The sequence below is a fragment of the Musca domestica genome, unplaced genomic scaffold (assembly GCF_030504385.1).
Source record: "Musca domestica strain aabys unplaced genomic scaffold, Musca_domestica.polishedcontigs.V.1.1 10, whole genome shotgun sequence".
NCBI lineage: Eukaryota > Metazoa > Arthropoda > Insecta > Diptera > Muscidae > Musca > Musca domestica.
The window spans coordinates 9,613,625-9,636,590 of NW_026712115.1; the positions used below are offsets into that span (position 1 = coordinate 9,613,625).

Below are 22,966 nucleotides of genomic sequence, written 5' to 3' on the forward strand. Positions count from 1 at the left end.
TAACTCAAGAATGGCTGGACGAATTTGACAACTCTTACCAATTCAAATGGCCTTTTGGCAGAAAAAAATAAAATCTGGACAAATGGCATAAAAAGATTTTGAAGAAATTTAATATTTTTTCATATTCTTTTATCGCAAGAGATTGTTTCGAACTATAATATTGAATTGTTTATTTTGTAATATTTGATTCCTTTACAACACTATAACTTTGAGATATTATATTCAGATCGCAATTATAATCCGATCTTCACAAAATTTTGCGTAGGAGTGGGGTTAGGGTCATAATAGAAGTCTATTGTTTTGGAAGATGCTCGTCAAATATTTAGGGTTTAAAATGGACCAAAGTTCTAAAAATTTCCTAGATTTTGCAGTCGACCTACAGTTGTGAAGTAAGGACCTTTAGACATGGATTTTTTTACGTGGTTAGGGTTTAGGACAATGCTGAAGCCAAGTATTTTGGATGGTCATAAAATGTTTAGGTGGTCTAATGGACCACAATTTTGTGTGAAAAATACGAAAATTAATATCGTGTTATTTTACAATTCTTTTAGTGTGTAGTATTATACACTTTTCAATTTTATTGTATTTTAAAGATCTGCGCCACCCTTCTAATCAATTTGGTCTTGCACTATTTGTCAAGCTTCTGAAAGAGCTTCATAAAACCATATACCAAATAATTTGCATATTGAGAGTCGTAATCATACAGTATGAGGTAAAACTTGTTACTTTGAGTTGGTAGATGATAAACCAATTAGAAATTAGAGTAGTTTTCCAATTTCTTGGATTTTGTCGCCAAGAGTACATAATTACACAAATAAAGCAATTTTTCTGTTAGTTATTGAGTTCTTTTATTGAGCACTAGACAAAATACAATGCAAAAGCGTTGACATGCCTCGAATTGTGTATTGTCACAAAGAATTACAAATAATTTGAGAAATCTAACTAAACAACAATGTCGTCGTTGTCATCTTTTGTGGCAGTCTCCTGGGGCCATTGACCATTTGCTTCATCTCGGCTGGTAGCCGCTATCTACCACTCGAAGCTTAGAGCAGTGAAGTGTTTCTGTCGTAATAACTATAACCACTACTGGAAATAGTCAAAAGCAATTAGAACAGGAATTAAATAGCAACAACTTCTGTAAAATGAGTGTAAGTGGCACAAAAACAGATGCTGCCATCGGTGTTTGTGGTGCCAAACCAGGAAAGAAAGCACGCTTCTTCATATTTCGAAAGAAAAAGACTGTTTTTCACTGTTTTCACAGCAGAAGTTTCGTGCAGATTCTTGTTTTTTACAAATTCTTTTCTTTTTTTGTGGCCATTCTAACCATTTATGTTGTAATAGCCGACCAGAAGAAGATTACGGCACAGCTGCCTTAGTCAAGTCAGCCACATCAATTCGTTGTCTTGTCTATCTTGGATTGTAAACGGTGTAATATTTGCTAATAACTCTATTTATGTTCTACTTCTGGTTTAGGCGCATTTTCGCTGACACCCCGCTCGCTGCGCGCTTTCCAGAAATCAGTAAATCACAGTTTAGTCGAAAGCAAACATCACTCACGGAATCGTAATGGGTTGTTAACATTTTCCATTTTGCAAATTAATTAAAGCGAATGACTGTAAATGGTCCTTGAAGAGATTCCCAGATTCCCATTCTCTGAATACAGACAAGATCAAATGCCTCTTAACACTGTGACATACATATGTACGTATGTAAATAATGTTGCTTTTGTGGACCAGTTAGTCACTTCGATACAAATCTAGAGTGTCAACTTGGTAATGTCCAAAATCAAATCTTGTCGTGGCAGTAATTTATTCGCATCACATGTGAAATCTTTGTTTAAATGAAAACTAGAGCAAATCCGAAGAAGAAAAACCCGAAAACTGGATGCCATAAAGGAAATCGTATTAACAGATTTTGAATTTTGTAGAAAAAGAAAAACATGAAACGCATTTTCTCTGCGATTTTCTCAAATGGAAAATTGTTGTCACAGTTGATGCTGATATATAACCCATTGAGGATAATGCATATCAAATGACCACTAGAGATTTGTGATACTTTTGATAAGAATATTAAAATTACTTAAATTCGAAAACTGAAAGAGACAAATCTGAATGTACTGGTTGCATTCGACTCAATTGTCGTTATCAATAGCATTACCGCTGTCTACTTCTGCTACTATTTTGCAGAATCACTTTTCAACCAAAAGTGTCACATTTTCACATTAATGGAAATGATAGCTCTGATATTCAGGTGCAACATATACAGGTTTCTATATCATGAAAATTGTTCACACGATAATTTATGTTTCAAGCTATATTTACTCTCCGGTTAATTTTGGCATACGAGTTTAGACCTAAAATATAACCGAAAATTGTTTTCTATCTATGCTTGTCCCATAAATATATCTTGCAAAAGTAACATCTTAGTGGCTGTGAAGCATACTCATTTTTAGCTCTTTTCAGTGGAATGGATAAGAAAACACCACATTTGATGGTTTTACTGTATAACCCATTACCCTCATCCAATCTATATATATAAATGTAAGTTGTGTTAGTTACTACGCTTATAACTTAAGAACCGCTGGATTAATTTTAACGATTCACACAAATTCGGAGTTGTCTACTCTCCGAAAAGGATAATATCCAAAAAAAATCGCGTAAAAATGTGATATATTAACATTTTCATTTTGACTTTTCAAATGTACAATAGTAATGTTTTATTTTGCATGATATTTTTCCATTTTGACTTACTTTTTTCTAATGTACATTTGTAGTGTTTTTTTATATTTTATTTTTGAATTCGAATATTTATACCAATTTATTTAATTGACTTGATTTCTTGAGAACTGAAATTGATGGCGGGTTACATGGAAGTGTAGTAGCGAATTATGTGGTGGCGAAACGGAATTGATGATATCGAAATAATTTAACGCGGTCACACCAAAGTTAAAAGATAATTACTTTTTCTAAATCGCTGAAAAATCATGAAAAAGAGATCTCATTGCAAAAATCAAAAAAACATTTTCAATGGAATCGAATTTTAAAGTAATAGTACATTCTATTGACAAACTTTGTAAGGAAGGATCTTAAAACATTTGCTGTAAAAAATAAGCGAAAAGGTTGAAGACTTTTTCAATTTGTTATTCTTTTTTTTTGTCAATTTTTTTTTTTTTCAATTTGTATTATCATATTGAATTCAGTGGATTTTTTGTGAACAAAATAAAGAATAATTTTTCACTAAAAAAATTAAATAAGTGCGAAATAGGATGTTAACTGACATCTACCTTTCAACTCCAGGGCCTACATCGTGGGTTAGCTGAAAGATGCGAACACATTTAAACAAACAAAAATGACCGAAAAAGCTTAATGGGGCTCATTTCAAAGCGTGACAATGATCCGTCCAATGGGAGCTCAAAATGCAAAATTCTTTGGGAGAATAATAAGTAATATACCAATATTGAAATAAAAGGTGCAAAATAGTAGAGCGAATGGGACTTTTAGTAAGAAAAGGTTTTATATCCTTCCAGAAATTCTTCCCAAACATTCAAAATACCTAAAATCACTTTTGCAGGTCTTTATATCGATCATAACTCATGGATAAGGGAACAACCCGATTTCATATTTATATAACCATCTATGATTTAAGTTATTTTTGGGGTCTTGGCCGGCCACTTTTTTCATTTTTTGGCCCTTATTTGACATTTTTGTTTCTAAGGGGGTAGATAACCTCTTCGCATAAAATTTGAAATTTTCAGAGTAGGGCCCATATTGGTATTGACCAAATTCATCAATTGATTTGGCTAAAAAATTTTATTTATGCCACCCTGGGGTAGGGAACCATCATACAGATAATTGCCACATAGGAATTTATTTAAGTAACGTCCCCACATTGGAGTATCCCCAAGTCCACTTTCACATCTAATGTGTGGTCAGAAAAGAAAATTTTGTATTCTATTGAATTTTTAACCCCCAAGAGAATATTGGTTGGGAACGTAGATTTGGGATGTGCATCCATATGAAATAAATTGTGGAAACATGAACAAATTACAAATATAAGAAAGTAGCACGGGACCGAATATTTGTTTAATCATCATTGAATTATCCTATGATGAAAATATGGACTTTAAGGGGTCTCCAACTTACAATTTAAATGGCAAATAAAATTAATTCCCATCTGATCATTCTGCCCTCAATTATGAGGTGGATAAAACTATTTTTACTTATTTAAATCACGCGAAATGCTATGACATGCTATATTGTTCTGCTATATTTTTGATTTGGCCTCTATTTGTCATCTTGGATTATAAGGGGTAGAAGAAAGTTTTCAATGTAGGTCGATGTTTCGGAGTAGTGCCCATATAAAGAAGGTACCTCCTAATTTAACCACATTTCAAAGAATTTGGCTAATAATGCGTATTAGGGGGGTGAAAATCTTACACTAAAATTTCAACATATCTACAAATTTTAGAATTTTTATCCATGTTATAATACCCTCTCAAGTCCACCTTTTGGCGGACAAACAGACTGACATGGTTAGGGGGACTTATGAGGACTCTAATGCACAATCTAAGTTGCTAATGGGTTTAAAAAAGTAATTAACTTTGGTTATTCTTAAATCATTCAGCCCTCAATTATGTAGTATACAAAATACAGCAAATTCCAAATTACTGCTCATTTGACTGGAAGATTTTGCTACGATTTTTACCATATTAAAAATTAATTTGATCCCTTATATGGCGATAAGATTGATATATACTTTTTAATAGATTTGTATAGCACATCCACACAGTTGAAGCCCACGGTTTAAATATTGAAGCCCACTGGTTAAAAATGGGTACAGGTATTTTAAAACACTTTAAATGGACCTGTACGTGAACACTTATATCAGTCATATCTGTGAATAATTATGCTTGGGAATATATGCATAATAGACAAAAACTACGGGCCGGCAACGCGGACCGGGCCAGCTAGTATTTTATATATCAAACTCTCGAATGGAATCCGAATCCGAAATGGACCAAACTTGGCACATCCTTATATTTTGGTCAAATTTGGATCAGGTTCAAAAAATGGGCGCCGTCGAACCACTCATTCCCCTTCTGTTAAAATTGACAATAATAAAAAAATTAAATATTTCTTGGAGAGCGAATGAAGTATCCGATTTCTTTAAAACTTGAAATATCATAATATTTTATCAGATCTAAGCTAGGCGCGAAATTGTACAACATCGGCCCAATCCTTCTGGCGCCTGCCCCACAAAAGAATCAAAATTTTGATAATCACAAAGCCTATAAATTGTAATAGGATAGATCTGGTCGCTGTCCAAATTTTTAATACCCATAGCCCTCATAAAAAGCAAAAATAGCATCCGATTCTTTTCAAACATGGCAGATGTCAATACCAGATCTGGTGTGATGATCCCCCACAAAGGGTCAACATTTTCAATAATTATAACTCTCATAAAATGCCAAATAAGCATTCGCCGATATATTGAAGGGATATACGATATTGTGTCCCTATATAGACAAATCTATGTCTGGTAAAGTAAAGTACTCACAAGGAACCCTTTGTGTAGAATTCAGTTGAAAAATACCGAATATCGGGGGGTACCGTTACATGGGGTCTATAAGACATCGTTGACCGATATAGCCCATCTTCGAACTAGACCTGCCCTCAGATTAAAGGCAGATCTGTGCAAAATTTTAACTTCCTATCTTATTGATTACAATAGACGGACATACGGACGGACGGACAGAGCTAAATCGTCTTAGAATTTTACGCTGATCAACAATATGTATACTTTGTTGGGTCTAAAATTATTATTTCGATGAGTTGCAAACGGAATGACGAACTTAATATACCCTCCATAATATGTATGGTGTTGGGTATAAAAAACATTAGAAACTGTAAAGTGCTTAGAATATTTATTTTATTTGGTAATATTTGAATATTATTTTAAGTTATGGTCCAACTGCTTAGTTCAATTTTGGAATTTCCTGTGTCTGGCGCCTTCTTGCTGAAACCACATTTAATTTAGTAAAGACTTTTAAAAATGGTCGAAACTTGCCTTTTTAAATGGATAATGTATTTGGAAAAGAATAAAATTGGCACAAAGTTTGGCTGAAATAAACTGGGTTGAATTCTTTCATTAGCACAAGCCTATGAAGCCTTTGAAAATCAAGTACGAGTTAAATTTGTTACTGCAAAATATAGAATAGTGGGCGGTAATGTTATAAAGGGCCTCTAAAGTAAATACGTAAACGTGGGCCACAAAATACAGGTTTCCACAACCTAATACTGAAAAATGTCCAACTATGGCATTTCTGTGAAGGTAATGCCAAAAAGTGAACCATAAAGTATAGTTTTTGCAAAAAGGTTTCATATCCATTAGGAAAGAGCAATGATATACAGGCTGTACGGTCTAGACCAACGAGTTGACCTATGCTAACTATTTTTTGCAAAAGCTTTTCCTTCCGATTATTATGGAGCTATTTCAAAACGAAGACAAATTTAGCCTGCCTATGGACAATCAATTCCAATTTTATTATAATTTTATGTCATTAAGCATATTTTATATACAATACAAACGATTACTTTGTGGTGTTACGAATGCAATGACACCATTTCATACATGTAGAATGGTGAGGTAATGATAATACAAGGTCTTCAAGAATGAAGAATGATTTGAGTTTTTTTAAAGCCTATGTATGCCAAAACTTTCCAACCCTTTTACCATTTTTATGAATGCCAAGAAAGTATCATATTGTTTAAGTAGATGGAACGATATTTAGTAGGAGTTAAATGTATATTGCAAATTAGTCAGCATTGAGCTGGCGTTTCGTCTTTATATAAGACAAATTAGGTTTTTAAGGGATCCCTGTTTTAGTAAAGCCTCATTCTAAGTATGCAGGTTCACATTTGGCAAAGCTTTCATTTGGCACATCCAAATTTTTATACCCTCCATACCTACCATACTATGGAGGGTATATTAACTTTGTAATTCCGTGTGTAACTCCTCGAAATACTCATGTCAGACCCAACAAAGAATATATATTCTTGATCAGCGTAAAATTCTAAGTCGATTTAGCGATGTCCGTCTGTCTGTCTGTTGTAATCACTCTATCTTTCAAACGAATTGAGATAGAAGGCTAAAATTTTGAACACATGTTCATTTTTCCAATAGCCAGGTTAAGTTCGTAAATAGGCCATATATATAGCCCCCATATAACGTTACTTCCCGATATTCGGTATTTTGATGATTTTAGCGACATTATTCACCGGAATTGTTTCAAAATTTGGTATTTGAAGTTCGAAGGGGATACTGGAGCCTAAGAAAGAAAGTTGTCTGTGCAGGCCCCATATAACGGTACCTCCCAAAATTCGGTATTTTGATGATTTTATCGTCATTGTTCACAGGAATTATTTCAAATTACGTATTTAGAATTCGTGATGGGATCAACAGTCAGTGACAAAAAATTGTCTATGCAGTCCAGGTCTCCGTATAGGCCCCATATATTAGTACCTCCCTATATTCAGTATTTTTACGAGTTTAGGTACAATACCCACGGAAATTGTTTGAGATGTCGTATTTGAACTTAGTAATGGATGCTATGATTTTAGCTACATTATTCACCATTTATTTCGAGTTTTCGAATTTGAATATCGTAATGGCTTATGACAAACAATGCCTATGTAGGTCCACGTCGTATAGACACCAATAAAACGGCTATATTCGGTAATTTTAAAATTTAAATAGAATTTTTAAGGATTTTATTTTGTTAAAATTTCCAAATTCGTTCCAATTACAGAGAATAGATGAAATCACCTAAATTCCGACATTAATAATATGACAATGTGTATATGTCGTTTTTTTACTCTTCAATGAAATCTATGTTGTATTTCTTGTATTTGAATAACATTCATAGAATTCCATGAATTCGATACATTTCAGCTGTCATCGAAACAAAAGACTCAAGAAACGAACTTCTCACGAATATATTTTAACCACTACACCAAAGTGTGAATACACTTTAAAAAAGTCAAACACATTTTGCCGCCACTAAGTACTTCTAATATTTCCGTAAGACCTCCAACTGTCTTGTGACTGTCACTCAACTACCAGCTAACAGAGAATATTATACAAATAATCCAGTAATTTTTGTTTTACGTCCAACAAATATGCATTCAAAACCGATAACCGAGGGATGGAAAGGCTAGACGCAGATACCGGCACAGACAGCAATGACAATAGCAATAGCATCTTCAGAGCAAAGAATGGTTGGTTGTGTGTGTATATGTGTTCACTCCAGTTTACTTAAGCTTTCAATTACATGCGATAAACCAGAGAACAACTGTAACAACAATAATAGCAAGACACATACATATCTCAAACATGATGGGTGACATGAACATTCGTGTAGGTGTCGGCGACAGTAATAAGATCTTGGACCACACGAATGTAATTTTAATAACATGCTTGTGGTAGCTCGCTGTCTATTCAATACGCTATCGGTTGTTGTCGGTGAGATAAAAATTCATAAGCAAGTTATTATTTTTGTTTTTGTACCCTACATCTGTAAGAAGTGAGCATACTGCATGAGGTAGGCTTTTTTGTTTCCATTTACATATTAATGTAACAGATGCCTATTTTAAGGTTTTCAATGTTTTGTATGCTTGAGCTCCTTTATAGACCAGGAGACATCCTAAGTATCTTCTCTCTTACTTGGCTCTCGTGTTTAAGCTTATCCATTTTGTGTTTACCACACCCTTCTATCAATTATTTTCAATACATATAAAGATAGGCATCCTGCTTCGTATAAATTGTTTGTTGTGCCTTCCCTTTACGTGCTACCAATAGGTTGCTGTATATAAACAATTTGTTTTACTGTCTATATTTTTGTGGTATGTCAACTTGTTACAAAAGGGTTGCTTTCATTTTGAATTAAACTCATAAAAGGAGAATAATTTCAATGCAGATTATTTAAAACCAAAATTAAATTAGAATATATAAATTAAAAAAAATATTGAATTGAAAAAATTAATTACAATTTGGTACTCATGTAAAGTTAAGTTATTGCCGATCTTTTAGGTTTACATGAGTACCAAATTTTAATTAATTTTTTTCTGATAACTTGAAAACTATCCACGTTTCATTCTAATGGCTACCAATTTATTGGGTTATTTCTTTTTTGATTCTAGCTTAATGTTGTGAAAATTTCAGTGCAGCCATAAAGCAGACATTAAATTTCCTCTTTAATATAGTTATTATTATTAGAACAGTGTTGGTTTGTTTGTTCGGGATACCATAGTATTTTGTTTTTGCAAAATGGTCTGGCTTAATCCCTTTATTGTTGTTTTTTACAAACAACGTTTTTTATTAGTGGAGAACGACCACTTTGCAACAACAAAAGTTATTATTATTCAAAATGACGAACTATTGTAAGGGGGTACATGAATAAGTGAACCAATATTGTCCAGTTTTTGTCCTGACCCATTTCTTATATAAAAATTTTAAGAGAAGCCAAGTCTGATCCATTCCCTGTACTAATACATTAATTCAAAATAAAAGTTTTTTATCTTAATATTTTTTTTAACAATTAAAATATATATTTTATTATTTGATTAACTAGCTGATAAATTAGATCCTTTAGCTGGTTTCCATTTCCTACTTAATTCCCATACGGATGATGATGTGTACGCAATCCCTAGGTTTCCCCTTCGGTCGGCTGGGGTGGGAATGTGAGGCGTGGAAACGTTCGAACATAAAAAACTCAAATTGCAAAATTTGGCAAATTTAAGTGGAAAACATGGCTAAAATGTAAAAAATACTTGAAGTCGGGATTATCCTCATAAGAGACTATTCAAAAAAGTTGACCCGATATGACCCATTTTCAGTACAAATGAATCTGGCTGTAATCCAAAGATTTCTATCAAAATTCAAAGCTTTAATCTAAATGTTGCAAAATCTCAAACTATTGGCATCCCTTCGTATATTGTCCAAACTACATAAGAGCCGTAACAACACTTGGCCTAAAAACCCAAAACTCCTTTTGGATTTTAATGTTAAAATAAGTGTTATCAAGTCGCCTTTCACAACCCACACTGGCAATTTTGCTGTGAAATTATAAGGAAATTTACAGCGAATTGGGAAAAAATGCAAACACTTTTCGAAATAAACAATTTTTTTTTAATATTTTTAATAACAAAAATTTATCCTATGTTTTATCGTACATATTAAGTATTTAGATTTCGTTTATTCAGAGAAATTTGATCTAGAATAAGTTTTCCTTTGAGACTTATCCCAAAAAATTAATTGTAAAGGGAGATTTTGACTTGGATTGGATACGTGTTAAATTGACAGTAAAAAACAAAGACATAATTTTCACTCTTAGTAGAGAAAATTTTAATGTAATTTTCTTACAAACTATTGTCCCGAGGTACATGGAGCCTAGCAACACGTAAGTATCGCCTTTATACTACTTGCTTTGTTTAATAATAATTTTTGTTCGCTTTGGGCAACATATATTTTCGTCTCTAAAGCTACTAGGTAGATTTAGAACCTCTACAAGCCCATACGCCTATATCGGAACTTATACAGGAGTTTTTAACCATATTTAAAAACAGGATCAGAAAGACCCCAATCTTGACTCGCTTGAGGGTTAACATTTTCAATCAAAATATTTTTGATGGTGAAGACACTATATACAAAACATTCACTAGTCTTAATCCGAAAATTCCCAAAGTATGGGATAACTTGTCCCCTCTATTTTGGGTACCTTTCTATGTAAATTTTCAAAACGCAAATACACACGTCTTTTTCGTTTAGCTCTACTTTTATAATTTGCTGGATTTTCCCCGCAATTATTTTTTGTGTTGCATAGTGTTATCTGGCTTATAGACAGCGAGGTGTATTAGTTAACATTCTTGCAGAGAACTATAACGATAACGGGTACCTCCAAATATTCGAATTTTTTTTACACTTGCCACCTACTACCTGCTATTATAGAAAATTGCCTTAACAGGTCAACGTCTTCGTATAGCTCCCATATAATGGTAGTTTTCGATATTTCGTATATTCCGATTTTCGCCAGATTTCAACGGAGTAACCTCAAAATTGGTATTTGAAGTTCTCAACATGTCTTCTCTGGCAGATCATTGGCAAAACACGCTCACGCTTTCGTATATTTTTTAACAGTGTAGGGCTGAGCTGCCTGTGATCTTTCTTTGGTTTAATGTTACACTTGCCACCTACTACCTGCTATTATAGAAAATTGCCTTAACAGGTCCACGTCTTCGTATAGCTCCCATATAATGGTACTTTTCGATATTTCGTATTTTCTGATTTTCGCCACATTTCAACGGAGTAACCTCAAAATTGGCATTTGAAGTTCGGAACATGCCTTCTCTTTCAGATAATTGGCAAAAGACGCCCACGCTTTCATATATTTTTCAACAGTGTAGGTCTGATCTTAGCTGTATTTTTTCACTTGTTATATCCATCTAAAGTGTTAAACGTAACACGTAGCACAGTAAACTTACAAATAAGCAAAAAGAGTAAAGGCTAATTTCGTTGAAATATGTATTTCGAACCTTAATTTCTTTACATGGGTACTCATTCTAAACAACGTCTGCATGCCTGCGAACTTACATCTAAAAACTATTTTTATTTATTTTCATATATTTTTAATTTTATACTGATGTAACATCATGTTCTAAGAAATATATAAAGCTGTAAAGATTAATGACATTAAAAAGGGCTTGCCGCATAATCGATAATGAATCAGTATTTTTTTTTTATACCACAACATACATGAAAGAAATGTTGTTGTTTCCTTGCCATTAAATATGAACTGGTTTTACATGAAAGCCATTATATTTCGTATGCAAATTAGCATAGACTGTCATTATGCAATGCCTTACGTTGTAAACGATAAATCATAACAGGAAAAAAGGGGGAAATGCATAATTTTTCTTTCTTTCTTCGTATGTTTCAATTATTTGCATAAAATGTACATTTTAAATCATAATTTCAGAGCAGACAATGCAATACCTTTTGTGCATCAAAGTACGAGTATTTACATGTCTGGATGCTAGCGGACATAATCGATTTTCTTTGAGAAAATATAATCCTAAGCATGTTCTCTAGGAAAGGTGAGTGGTGGAACTGGTTACAATGTTCCACTTTGGAAAGAGATGAAAGGAATTAATAGAGTGCAAATATAATAAAATTTTAAGAGGATATAGTTTATTTTATTACAAAAATGAGAAAAAAAAACTCCATATTGAGTATTTAACATGTGCTCAGCTGAGGTTAAAATATATTTTACAATAAAACACCATCAAACTCGAAACATACCAGCACCAATACAATACAAACCACAAATAAGTATTACTTTTTTAATACAACTAATCGTTAAAAAATGATGGGATTTTTATTGTCAAAATCGTTTTGCTTTAAAGTCGCAATTTTGTTCCCCGGAGGATAATCTTAATTTCTTCCGTCAGGTATTATGGACTTATGGTAAAAGCACTAAAAGCTTTTAGACAAACCACAACTCACATGTAAGTGACTTGTTGAACAAAGAGAAAACTTGATGCGGGCCGAGATAGCAACACCGAAGCAAAGGCAACATTCAGAGGCTTTACAAAAAAAGAAGTGATGGACAAAAGATGGAAAGGAAGAATGGGTCACCACAACTTTTTTTCGGTTGGTCTTCTTATTGTTACAGGCCATATAGACCATAAGTATTATTTTCTTATCAGAAAATAAACCAAACTCACCCTTTGAAACAAAATCTGTGTGGTGACATGTCGTTGTTTTTTTTTTCATCGACATTTTATTCTGGTCACAATGAAGAAGTCATCGAACACTGACACGCATGCTCTGTGAAACAGAAATTCCTTGCCGACTACATCCTGTAAATTAGCTTGTGTTTAAAGTTTCAGGTTATACCCTATGTCCCTGTAGTCGGGTTTAACATTACACAGCTCAAATTACACTGAGGTGACATGTTTTTTCACATGATTGCCTAACAGCAGGAAAGTAACTCACAATGGCCGTAACCAACCAACCAACCAACCACTATATCTTCCAGGGTGGTAAAATGTTCGGTGATTTGTAGTCATTATATACCATAATAATAATTAGGAAATCATGATTCATTATCATCATGCTGTGATTATGTAAGAGGAAGAGAAAGAAAGGCAAATTTTATGAGAATTTTTAGTGTGAAGATCGTCAACGATAATCACTTCTCGTAAGGGTTACTAACGTTTTTTTTTTGCAAATTTCTAAACGTAAAATAGAAACTATGGCTAATGAAGGTATTTTAATGTATGGACAAGAGTTTAAGAACATATTGTCAAAAACTATGAATATTGATTGACTTTAACAGTCTTAAAGTTGTATGATTGACCATTTTTCGAATACTCTTTGGAAAGTGAAGCAATTTTCCCATAAGGATAAGGCGGATTATCGAATGATATATTTCAGAAAACTGTCATTTTTTCAGAAGGTAGTTTCTGAGAAGTAAATAGTTCTGAATCATATGATCTTAAGAGAGCTGTTAAAACAGTTGTTTTGCGGTGTTAAGTATAAGGTAAAGCCCTACCCCAGATATATAATAAGAGGTCAGGTTATACAAAGATAAATATTTGCAATTGCCCACCTCGGAGACCTTTCTGGCCGTTGTGATTGTCGTAAAATATTGTACTATAAATAAAAGGGAGAGAGTATGCCCAGCAGTCCGCTGGCCATTACAATGTAATACAATTTGTCAAATAGAAATACTTAAAGTCGGTCGGACCGACTTTATGATACCCTACCCTACAATACGCCGAAGTATTTGTATCTTTTAAATTCGGACTTGTATTGCCCATTTGATATATATGGGAGCTATATCCAAATTTGAACCGATCTTGATAAAATTTGGCAATGATATTTCTGAGCTGTATTTCATATATTTCCCTGAATATCGTTGTTACGGAGTGCATATTACGGCTGCGGAGGACTAAAATAACAAATCGGATGAACAATATATATTGAAGCTATAGCTATATCTGAACCGATTTCGATCAAATTTGGCATACTTATTTTCAGGTCTAATTTGGTTGTATGTGCAAAATTCTATACTATTCGGGCTGATATTACACGTTTGGTGCACAATAAAAGGCATATCGGACGAAGATATATATCGGAGCTATATCTAATTTTTTACCAATTATCTCCAATTTCAATAGGGTTCGTCCTTGGGTCAAACAAGACATAATACTCTGACCACCTTGTGGTGTATGCTATAAAAATGAAATAACAGTGGTTAATAGCATACAACTAGCATCCGATTTAGATGAGTCGTATTTCTATTACATTGTGAAACAAAATCCATATTGGAATTGAAGAACAAAACAAAATATAATAAAATGTGACAATCGCACTTGCATTTGAATAGGATGTCGATAGATTTCGAACCCATCCAGTCTTCGCTTACAATGTCGTTAGATTTCGGAACCATCTAATATTCGCTTACTTTTTCGGTAGATTTCGGACTCGTCTAACGGCCTAGGCCATCGCTGTGTAAATGTAAGTAGAAAAGTTTTCATTCATTGTTGCACATATTTAGACACCACAAGGCATATACATGGTGAGATGAAAAAACTGCAACCAACTTTCAGACTGCTGTCATTTCTAAGCCACTCGTCCGACAGCTGTTACAATTGTTCCAGTGACAGCTCATTATATTCCTTACAAGCGTGCAAAAGCATTTTGGTGAGAATTTTCCAGAAAAAAAGTTATTCGTGATGGAATTCAAGCGTTATAGTGTGATTTCTTTATATTTGGCTGGTCCATGTTTTCGTATATGTCCCATATTACTGTACCTGCATAATTAAAGATTTTACGGTAATACAGTCACAATTTCAAACCGACTTTGCTGTAAATTGGGAGTATGTGTTCTCAGTATATAGGAAACATCTTTGCAGAGTACTGTACATATGGGTCCTTGTTTTGGTATTGTCCGCTCATAACTGAACCTCCAGATCTTCCTTATATTTATGATTCCTTCCAAATGACGGAGTATATTAAAAGTTCGGTCCGACCGAACTTAGCTACATTTTTACTTATTTTTTTTTTGTTTGTTTTGTTTTTTTTGGGCAAAGACAGAAACATAAACCGATATATCGCTTATTAGTCCAATATAATTATTTTATAAATATTGTGATTATTATTTACATTTTAGTTCGATCCCTTCAACGGTTCATAAATACTATTATCACCAGTGATTAATAAGAATGTAAAAATAATGGCACTCTAGATTATGTCTATCTAGAATTTGAATGTTCTCTTAAGTTAATATTTACTTACTCATTGTCATTTTCATTCGTATCGGCATTTGCAGTTTCCCTTTTACTGTCCTCATCTTCGTCCTCTTTAAATGTGAAACTAATGTCATGCGGATCCTTTGCTGGCTTTAGATGACGCGGTAAGCTACGATTGCGTAAATTCAAATTCAAAAATTCTAAATCACTTTCACTCAGTCGCAAATCATTATTTGCTGATGCTGTCGTAGACTTTGGTGTACCACCGCCACCACGTTTTGGTGGCAGGGCTGGCTTCTTTTCCTCCTCCTCCTCCTCCACCACATCATCGACTAGCATTTCCAGTGCCATACACTCGGGATTGAAGCTACTCAAAGCCTCTTGGTCTGCCTCAGAGAAAAGATTAAAGTACCTCGATACATTTTCAATGGCTGTCGGTGGCGTGTAATTATGAAGCGTTTTGCCTCGTATCAAATCGCCCAAATGATCTTCATCGATGCCGAACAGAAACGGATCGTCGAGTAGGGTGTGTTTGGCATTCTGTTTGGTGGGCTCGGCCACAAATTGGCTACTGTCCACTGCCTGCGATGTTGTTGTCGTAGGTTGCTGTTGACGATTATTAAGGCTTAGGTTTTTTAATGTCTCCAATGTATCGCGCAAATTGTGACTGGACGGGCGATTCCATGATGCTGTTCCGTGTTGGGCGCTATTTGTTTCGTTGGTACTTGTACTTGTTTCGTTATTTGTATCGCCACCGCCCTTTCGATGTCCTCTTAAAGAGCGTAAGAGTCGTTTGCTTTTACGTAAGGTACTGGAACCTGTACCCCCACCGCCACCTCCGCCGCTACTGCTGCCGTTGTTATTGGCTTGGCCTCCAGCATTTGTTTCACATTTTGAGGGAAATAAGGCCACTGGCGTTTGGTGTTCTTTGGTTGTTGCTCTGCATGGCGTATTAATATGGTTTTTTATCGTCATTGTTGCTGTATTATCGCGGGATGCATCTTCAGTGTCGTCTGCATCTGCGTCTAATTGCGTCTCGATAAAATCTATGGCCACCGTATCATACTCCGACTCGGGATTGTTGTTATTGTCATTTTCATTATTCTGCTCACTTGTTAAGCCCATCGATGCGGTCTTGGCCGCCGATAAGGCCAATCGCTGGGCCGCTGCCTTGCTGTAAACCTGTCGATAATATTTCTGTTGATCGCCGTACAAGAAACAGACACGCCACCATTGTTTGCAGGCCAGCAAATTGGCGGTACGTGGAACGACGGGTTCAATTGACGATGACATGCTGTTGCTGCTCATGGGTTTTGTTGTGGTTGTAGCTGTTATTAATGTTGTTATTGTTATATTATAATTTTCCCTTTTTGCAAGGATTTCTTCAATTTACAATTGAAGTTCAGCAGCAATAGCAAATCAGCAAAAGGAGTAGAGTGGAGGCACAAAAAACGTATTCCTTGATGTTCGTGTACTTAAACATAGACTCTGTGTGGTAATTATTATGGTATCCTCTTTGTTTTCCTTTTTCTTCTTATTCTCTTTGGAACGTTTGTACTACATGTCGATCAGTTAGTTTTTTGCTGAGCGTTTTTTCTCTGTTTCTACTTAACGTGCAGTTGTGTGTGTCGGGCTACCAATTTCGTTGGATACAAAAAACATTTGCTAGTCCATAATTAAAGTCGGTGTTTAGCATGTCTGCGACATAATATTCTTGTTCAGGGCAATATTGCAATTTATTAATGGCTCGCCGGCATCCTATGTGGTCGCTTCAGAGGCTGTTTCTTCCCTAAAGGAATAATAATGTTTTTTGTTAGGGAAAAACACAAATTCTAAAAACTTTTGAGGAAAAAACTATTCTCCATTGTCACTTTGTTTACCGAAGTCGTTAATTTTCCTTTACGATTTAATGGGTTTTTAGTTTTTGTCAAAAGCGGTGTTCTATATTTCCATGGGAAAGTAAGAATCGCCATGTCTGAACAGATTTTTTGCCATTCCGATCTGAAGCTAAAGATCAAAGTCTAACATTCGATTTTTTTATGTGTATGTAAAACATAAAAAGGCCTATTACGATACCAATTTATATTCTAAACAATTATAGGAAAAATGTACGTCCTATTAATTCGGACTTATAGATGGGAAACTATAAGTAACAAGGATTACACGCCTTCACCAAAAGGGGAAAATCTCAGAAATTGTAAAGTCTATAACAATTGTTTGAACTTTTCAGAATTCAGAATTCTAGCTCAGGACATTTGTATTTACTACTTTATATTATATACAATTAGCCATATATCCACAGAAAAGTATATCATTTGAAAGGTCAAAATGCGCCTCATCGAAATAATGGGTTTAGTCCTTATTTCTATGTATGCGAAATATTTTTCTAGGTATTTGAGTAAATAGAGCGATGCAAAACTTAGTCCAAACTTGACACATAATAATATTTTTACCAAAATCAGGTTAAGGTCAGTGACCGGCAAAATCGGTTGTGTAAAATGTCAAGTCAGGCTCGATAATACTCGATTATAGATCAAAACCCCAAAGGAGTTCTGGGTTCTTAGGCCAAAGTTTTTTACGACCCTTATATATTTTTCACTATATAAAATGGGATCCCTATAGTTTGAGATACATTTCTCAGTATTTAGAAAATGTGTAAATTTGATAGAGATCTTTGAATTACCTCTTGAATCATTGGTACAGAAAATTGGTCGTATCGGCCCATTTTTTAAATAGCCCCCCTTGGGGGATAACTCCGATATTTACTTTTATTTTTTATCCATGTTTTCCAGTTTATTTTGCCAACATTTCGGCATTTCGAGTTCTTATTATGGAGAAAGCCATTTAAAAAAATCAATAAAGGTCCAACTATTGATACAACAGTTATATAATGATGTTCCTGATTTTAGTTATTGCAAAAGTGTTGGCCAAATTTTCCAATCGATTTGACTTAATTCATTTTTGATTTATAAATTAAGAATACATACTCTCAGAGAAAAAAGATCATTTTGCACATTTGTTTTTTTATACCCTCCACCATACATAGTAGAGAGGGTATATTAAGTTCGTCATTCCGTTTGTAACTCATCGAAATAATCATTTTAGACCCAACAAAGTATATATATATTCTTGATCAGCGTAAAATTGTAAGACGATGTAGCCCTGTCCGTCCGTCCGTCTGTTGTAATCACGCTACAGTCTAAACGAATTAAGATAGGAAGCTAAAATTTTGCACAGATCTCTCTTTTGTCTGCAGGCAGGTCAAGTTCCAAGATGGTCCGATATTCGGTATTTTGAAGATGTTAGCCACATTTGTCAATGGAATTGTCTGAAAATTCACACAAGTAGTTCCTTGTGAATACTTTACCCCCTGAGAGAGAATTATCTATATCGGTCCACGATATCGTATATCCCCCATATATCGGTACCCCCGATATTCGATATTTTGATAACTTTACCCACATTTTTCAATGGAATTGTCTGAAAATTCACACAAGTAGTTCCTTGTGAATACTTTACCCCCTGAGAGAGAATTGTCCATATAGGTCCACGATATGGTATATCCCCCATAAAGCGGTACCCCCGATATTCGGTATTTTGATAACTTTACCGACATTTTTCAACGGAATTGTCTGAAAATCCACACAAGGAGTTCCTTGTGGGTACTTTATACCTCGGCAGAGAATTATCTATATAGGTCCACGATATCATATAGCCCCCATATAACGGTACCCTCGATATTCGGCATTTTGATGATTTTAGCCACAGTTTTTCAACGGAAATTGTACACAAAGGGTTTTTTGTGAGCAATTTACCCCCCGACAGAGAATTCTTTATATGGGTTAATGATATCGTATAGCACCCATATAACGGTACCCCCGATATTCGGTATTTTGATGATTTTGGCCACATTTTCAAGTCGTATTGTCTTAAAATCCATACAAGGTGTTCTTTGTGAGCACTTTACACCCTGAAAGGGAATTGTTTATATAGGTCCGTAATATCGTATATCTCCCATATAACGATACCCCCGATATTCAGTAGTTTGATGATTTTAGCCACTTTTTCCAATGGAATTATCTGGGCACTTTCCTATATTAGACATTGTAAAGATTTAAAATAAAATTTAATGGATTTTATTTTTTTGAAAATTTTCTAATTCGTTCCAAATGGTGTAGGGTATTCAAAGTTCGGCCCGGCCGAATTGCTTTTTTACTTGTTTTTTTTTTTTTTGTCAAAATTATTGATGTGGAACAAATTGAAAAACATTTTTTTAACTCCCACTATAACTTAGAGCTGGCCTAAAGCCATTCTAAACAAACGAATAACATATGAAACACTTAATCATGACATCGACTTTATGCATTTTTGTGCCGTTCTAACATAAAGCATGTTTTTGTATCAGAAATGACAGCAGACTTGATCTATTCTAGATAATTTTAATATGAACTTGCTTTTATATCAAGCTGTAAAGATAGATTATTTTCATGTTTTACTCATTTCTTATACTTTAACGATCTGATGAGTCAATAGCAAAAGGACTAATTACAAAAATTTTGAGATCACCTAAATTCGCTATGGTTTGTGTAATATGATTCGAGTCATTCGCCATTAAAGATAAAATTGAAGAAGTAAAGACTTTTTTAAACTCCAGCCAAAGATTGGAAAGAAGAGAACAATGGAAAAAAATTCCAATAGAATAGACAAAGAATTAATGCAATCATAATTTCCATCAGATTACAATTCTTTAAACTGGCACTTCAATATTCGTTTGGAAATGATCGTGGCTGTTTCCATTTTTCTGTTTTTTCTTCAATCTTTTGTCCATAATCCAACATTAACCTAATTTTTTGCTGTGGTTTCCATTCTCCTGTCTGCCAACAAGACCAAGCAGCCAACCAACCAACCAACACAATTTGACAATTGCTTTAATTACTGGCCGCATTGTTTGTGACTACAGTCCACCACTAACCCTTTTGGCCAAAAATTAAAACGTGTCTCATAAACCATTGACCAGCCATTTGTGGCTTTTTATGGTTGTTGTTGTCGTTTTTTCTTTTTTTTTTTTTGTCTTGAATAACGGAAATATATACATTCTTTTTTCGCTGGCAAATTTTGAACTTTAGCCAAATTGTGGTGTTAAACGCTAAACCATTTCCATTCCCTGGAAACCTATTCAAACTACGACGAGATACTATCTCATATTCTTCTCGTGCCAATAGGCCATATGGAATTGTGGCCAACACATTAACACGGAACATTCACACTCTCAGAGTGTAGATTACACAAACACGCACACACTCTCACAAAACAGCTGCAAACATTTGCACATGAGTGTATGAGTATGGCGTACACACACATTTACTTGAATGCGGACAGACATGCATAGATAAGTTGTAGTAGGCTTGCAACTTGCAACTGATTCCGGTACAAGAAAACACCGCATGCTCACACGTCACACAGTGGTAAACGTAAACGCATTGTTATGTTCGTGGTAATGATCGTGTTTTAAAACTATTAGTGTTGATTTATGAAAAGTTACCATCCTCCGCCTTCTTATTTTTGGTTTCTGTTTTTTTTTTTTGGCTCATGTTCCATGAATCTTGTTGACATTAGGGTGGTACACAATGAAGTGCTGACTCCACATACAATTTCTGGTAAGAATAAATTGAACTGAAAGAAGTACAGACTTAAACATATAAAACTTGGTTTAATTATCGAGAATTTATGATTTCTTTTTAAATATTCTATGTATCAACAGGTTGCTTAATTAATAGCGAATTTGAGAAAATTTATTTCACAAAATTAGAAAATTTGTGGCTGTGATATTACATAAAATGGTCTTAATCAAATTCATTATTCCACATCAAAATATAAAAATTTAACTAACAAATTAACAATTAAGTTCATCCTAATATACACACACATTTCGACATTCCTGGTCTTCTTGGAAATTCAAACTTTGTTAAGTTAATAAAAGTATTTTGTTAAAAACCTAAAACATACAAAGCTGTAAGCCAACAATATACCTATCCCGCAACAACAACATGTTGTACGCTAACACCATCTAAGTTTGAAGTCAACATAAAAAATGCCACAAGCAAATATGCATCCCAAACCTAAATGTAGTTGGCGGGCAGACCAAGGTAAAACGGCGAGGGCCCACCAAATATAAGAGGAATAATTTTTGTATTTTTTATCTTTGAACGAAATTTTAATTGAAAAACTTTTTTGCCATTGTTTATTTTTTCTTTAAATTGCAAATTGCTTTAAATACAACCGAGCAGATATCAAGGTATGCGGCCGGTAAGCGAACTAAAAAACACAAGAAATGTTTGAAGATAGGGCTCAGCCATATTTCTTCTTTGGATTATGAAAATCCATTACTGACCGTGACTTAATCAAAAATGACTTTGGCATTGTTTTGTGGTATTTATTGGGAGTACGTGTTGCATTGGATGATTATTCGAGTTGATATTGCAACAAAAACAAGGGACACAGTGTTTTGAAATGGACAATGTTATGATTTTATGGAAAATATGGCTGACACACACAAACAACTATAAATCGGATAGTATCATTGTACCATTTGCACCCACTAGGAATACCAAATCTCCCTTTATAGCTGGATGGATGGAATATTTACACATAGAATTTAAATATTCTTGAGATAGTCTCCCGTACAAACCTCAAAGTACCAAATTGTAACATGTTGAGATGACAAACGTGGCTAACTACATTTTTTATGCTCTCCACCATAGTATAGAGGGTATATTAAGTTTGTCATTAAGTTTGTAACATGTAAAAACATACATTTTAGACCTCACAAAGTGTATGTTTTCTGGATCAGCATAAAATTCTATGTCGATACCCGTCCGTCTGTCTGTCCGTCCGTCTGTGGAAAGCACTCTTTTTCGAGCGAAGTGAAGTAGGTTGATAAAATTTTACTGAGACGTGTGCTTGTTCTGCAGGGCTTTTGATAGTGAAAGTTGGCTATATAGGTCCCCGTTTTGGTATAGCCCCATATAACTGTACCTACCCACATTCGGTATTTTTATGATTTAAGCGACATTATTCACCGGAATTGTTTCAATTTTCGTATTTTAAGTTCGATATTGTTACTACAGCCTCTGGCAGAAACGTGCGGTATTCGTCTTCGTATAGCCCTCATGCAACGGTACCTCCCAAAAGTCGGAAGTATGATGATTTTTGGAATATTATTTACCGGAATTGTTTGAAATTTCGCACTTGCAGTTCGTGGATCAAAAAGTAACGTAATTAGAGGGATTTTGGATTAATATTTCCGTAGATTATTTTGGGCAAAAATCCCGGCCCTATTTTTAAAATATTGATAAAAACTCCCTCTAAAGTATAAATTCACAAGTCAAAAAATTCCCTAAATTTATGTTTTAAAAATTCTATGATCATTCCCTGAAGACATCAGAAGTCTTAATCTGACCTAAACGCCATGAATTCATATATGTATAAAATACATTTAAGGGTATGACCCTACTTTATTAAAGTTTACACAAAGAGTTTATACAAATCATAATTTTAGAAGTCAAAGACAAACTTATTCTTGTTCAAATTTCACTATAAATCAACAAAGAATCTTCTTTTAGTATTGCAAAAAACTTTTTGAATAGTGAGTGAGG

General features: G+C 34.3%; 1 protein-coding gene across 2 annotated transcripts in view; it reads right to left on the reverse strand.

The window, feature by feature from the left end:
* Positions 1-22,966, reverse strand: part of LOC131800400 (protein prickle) — a 328,219-nt gene that overhangs the window by 91,238 nt on the left and 214,015 nt on the right. The window contains exon 1 of one of the 2 annotated variants that reach the window (XM_059126175.1): positions 15,358-15,975. The exons of the other annotated variant lie outside the window; for it this stretch is intronic. Within the exon in view, the coding sequence (XP_058982158.1) occupies positions 15,358-15,662 (305 nt within the window). The 5' untranslated portion in view covers positions 15,663-15,975. Of the gene's footprint in view, positions 1-15,357; positions 15,976-22,966 lie in introns of those variants that run through there. 2 annotated transcript variants of the gene reach the window in all.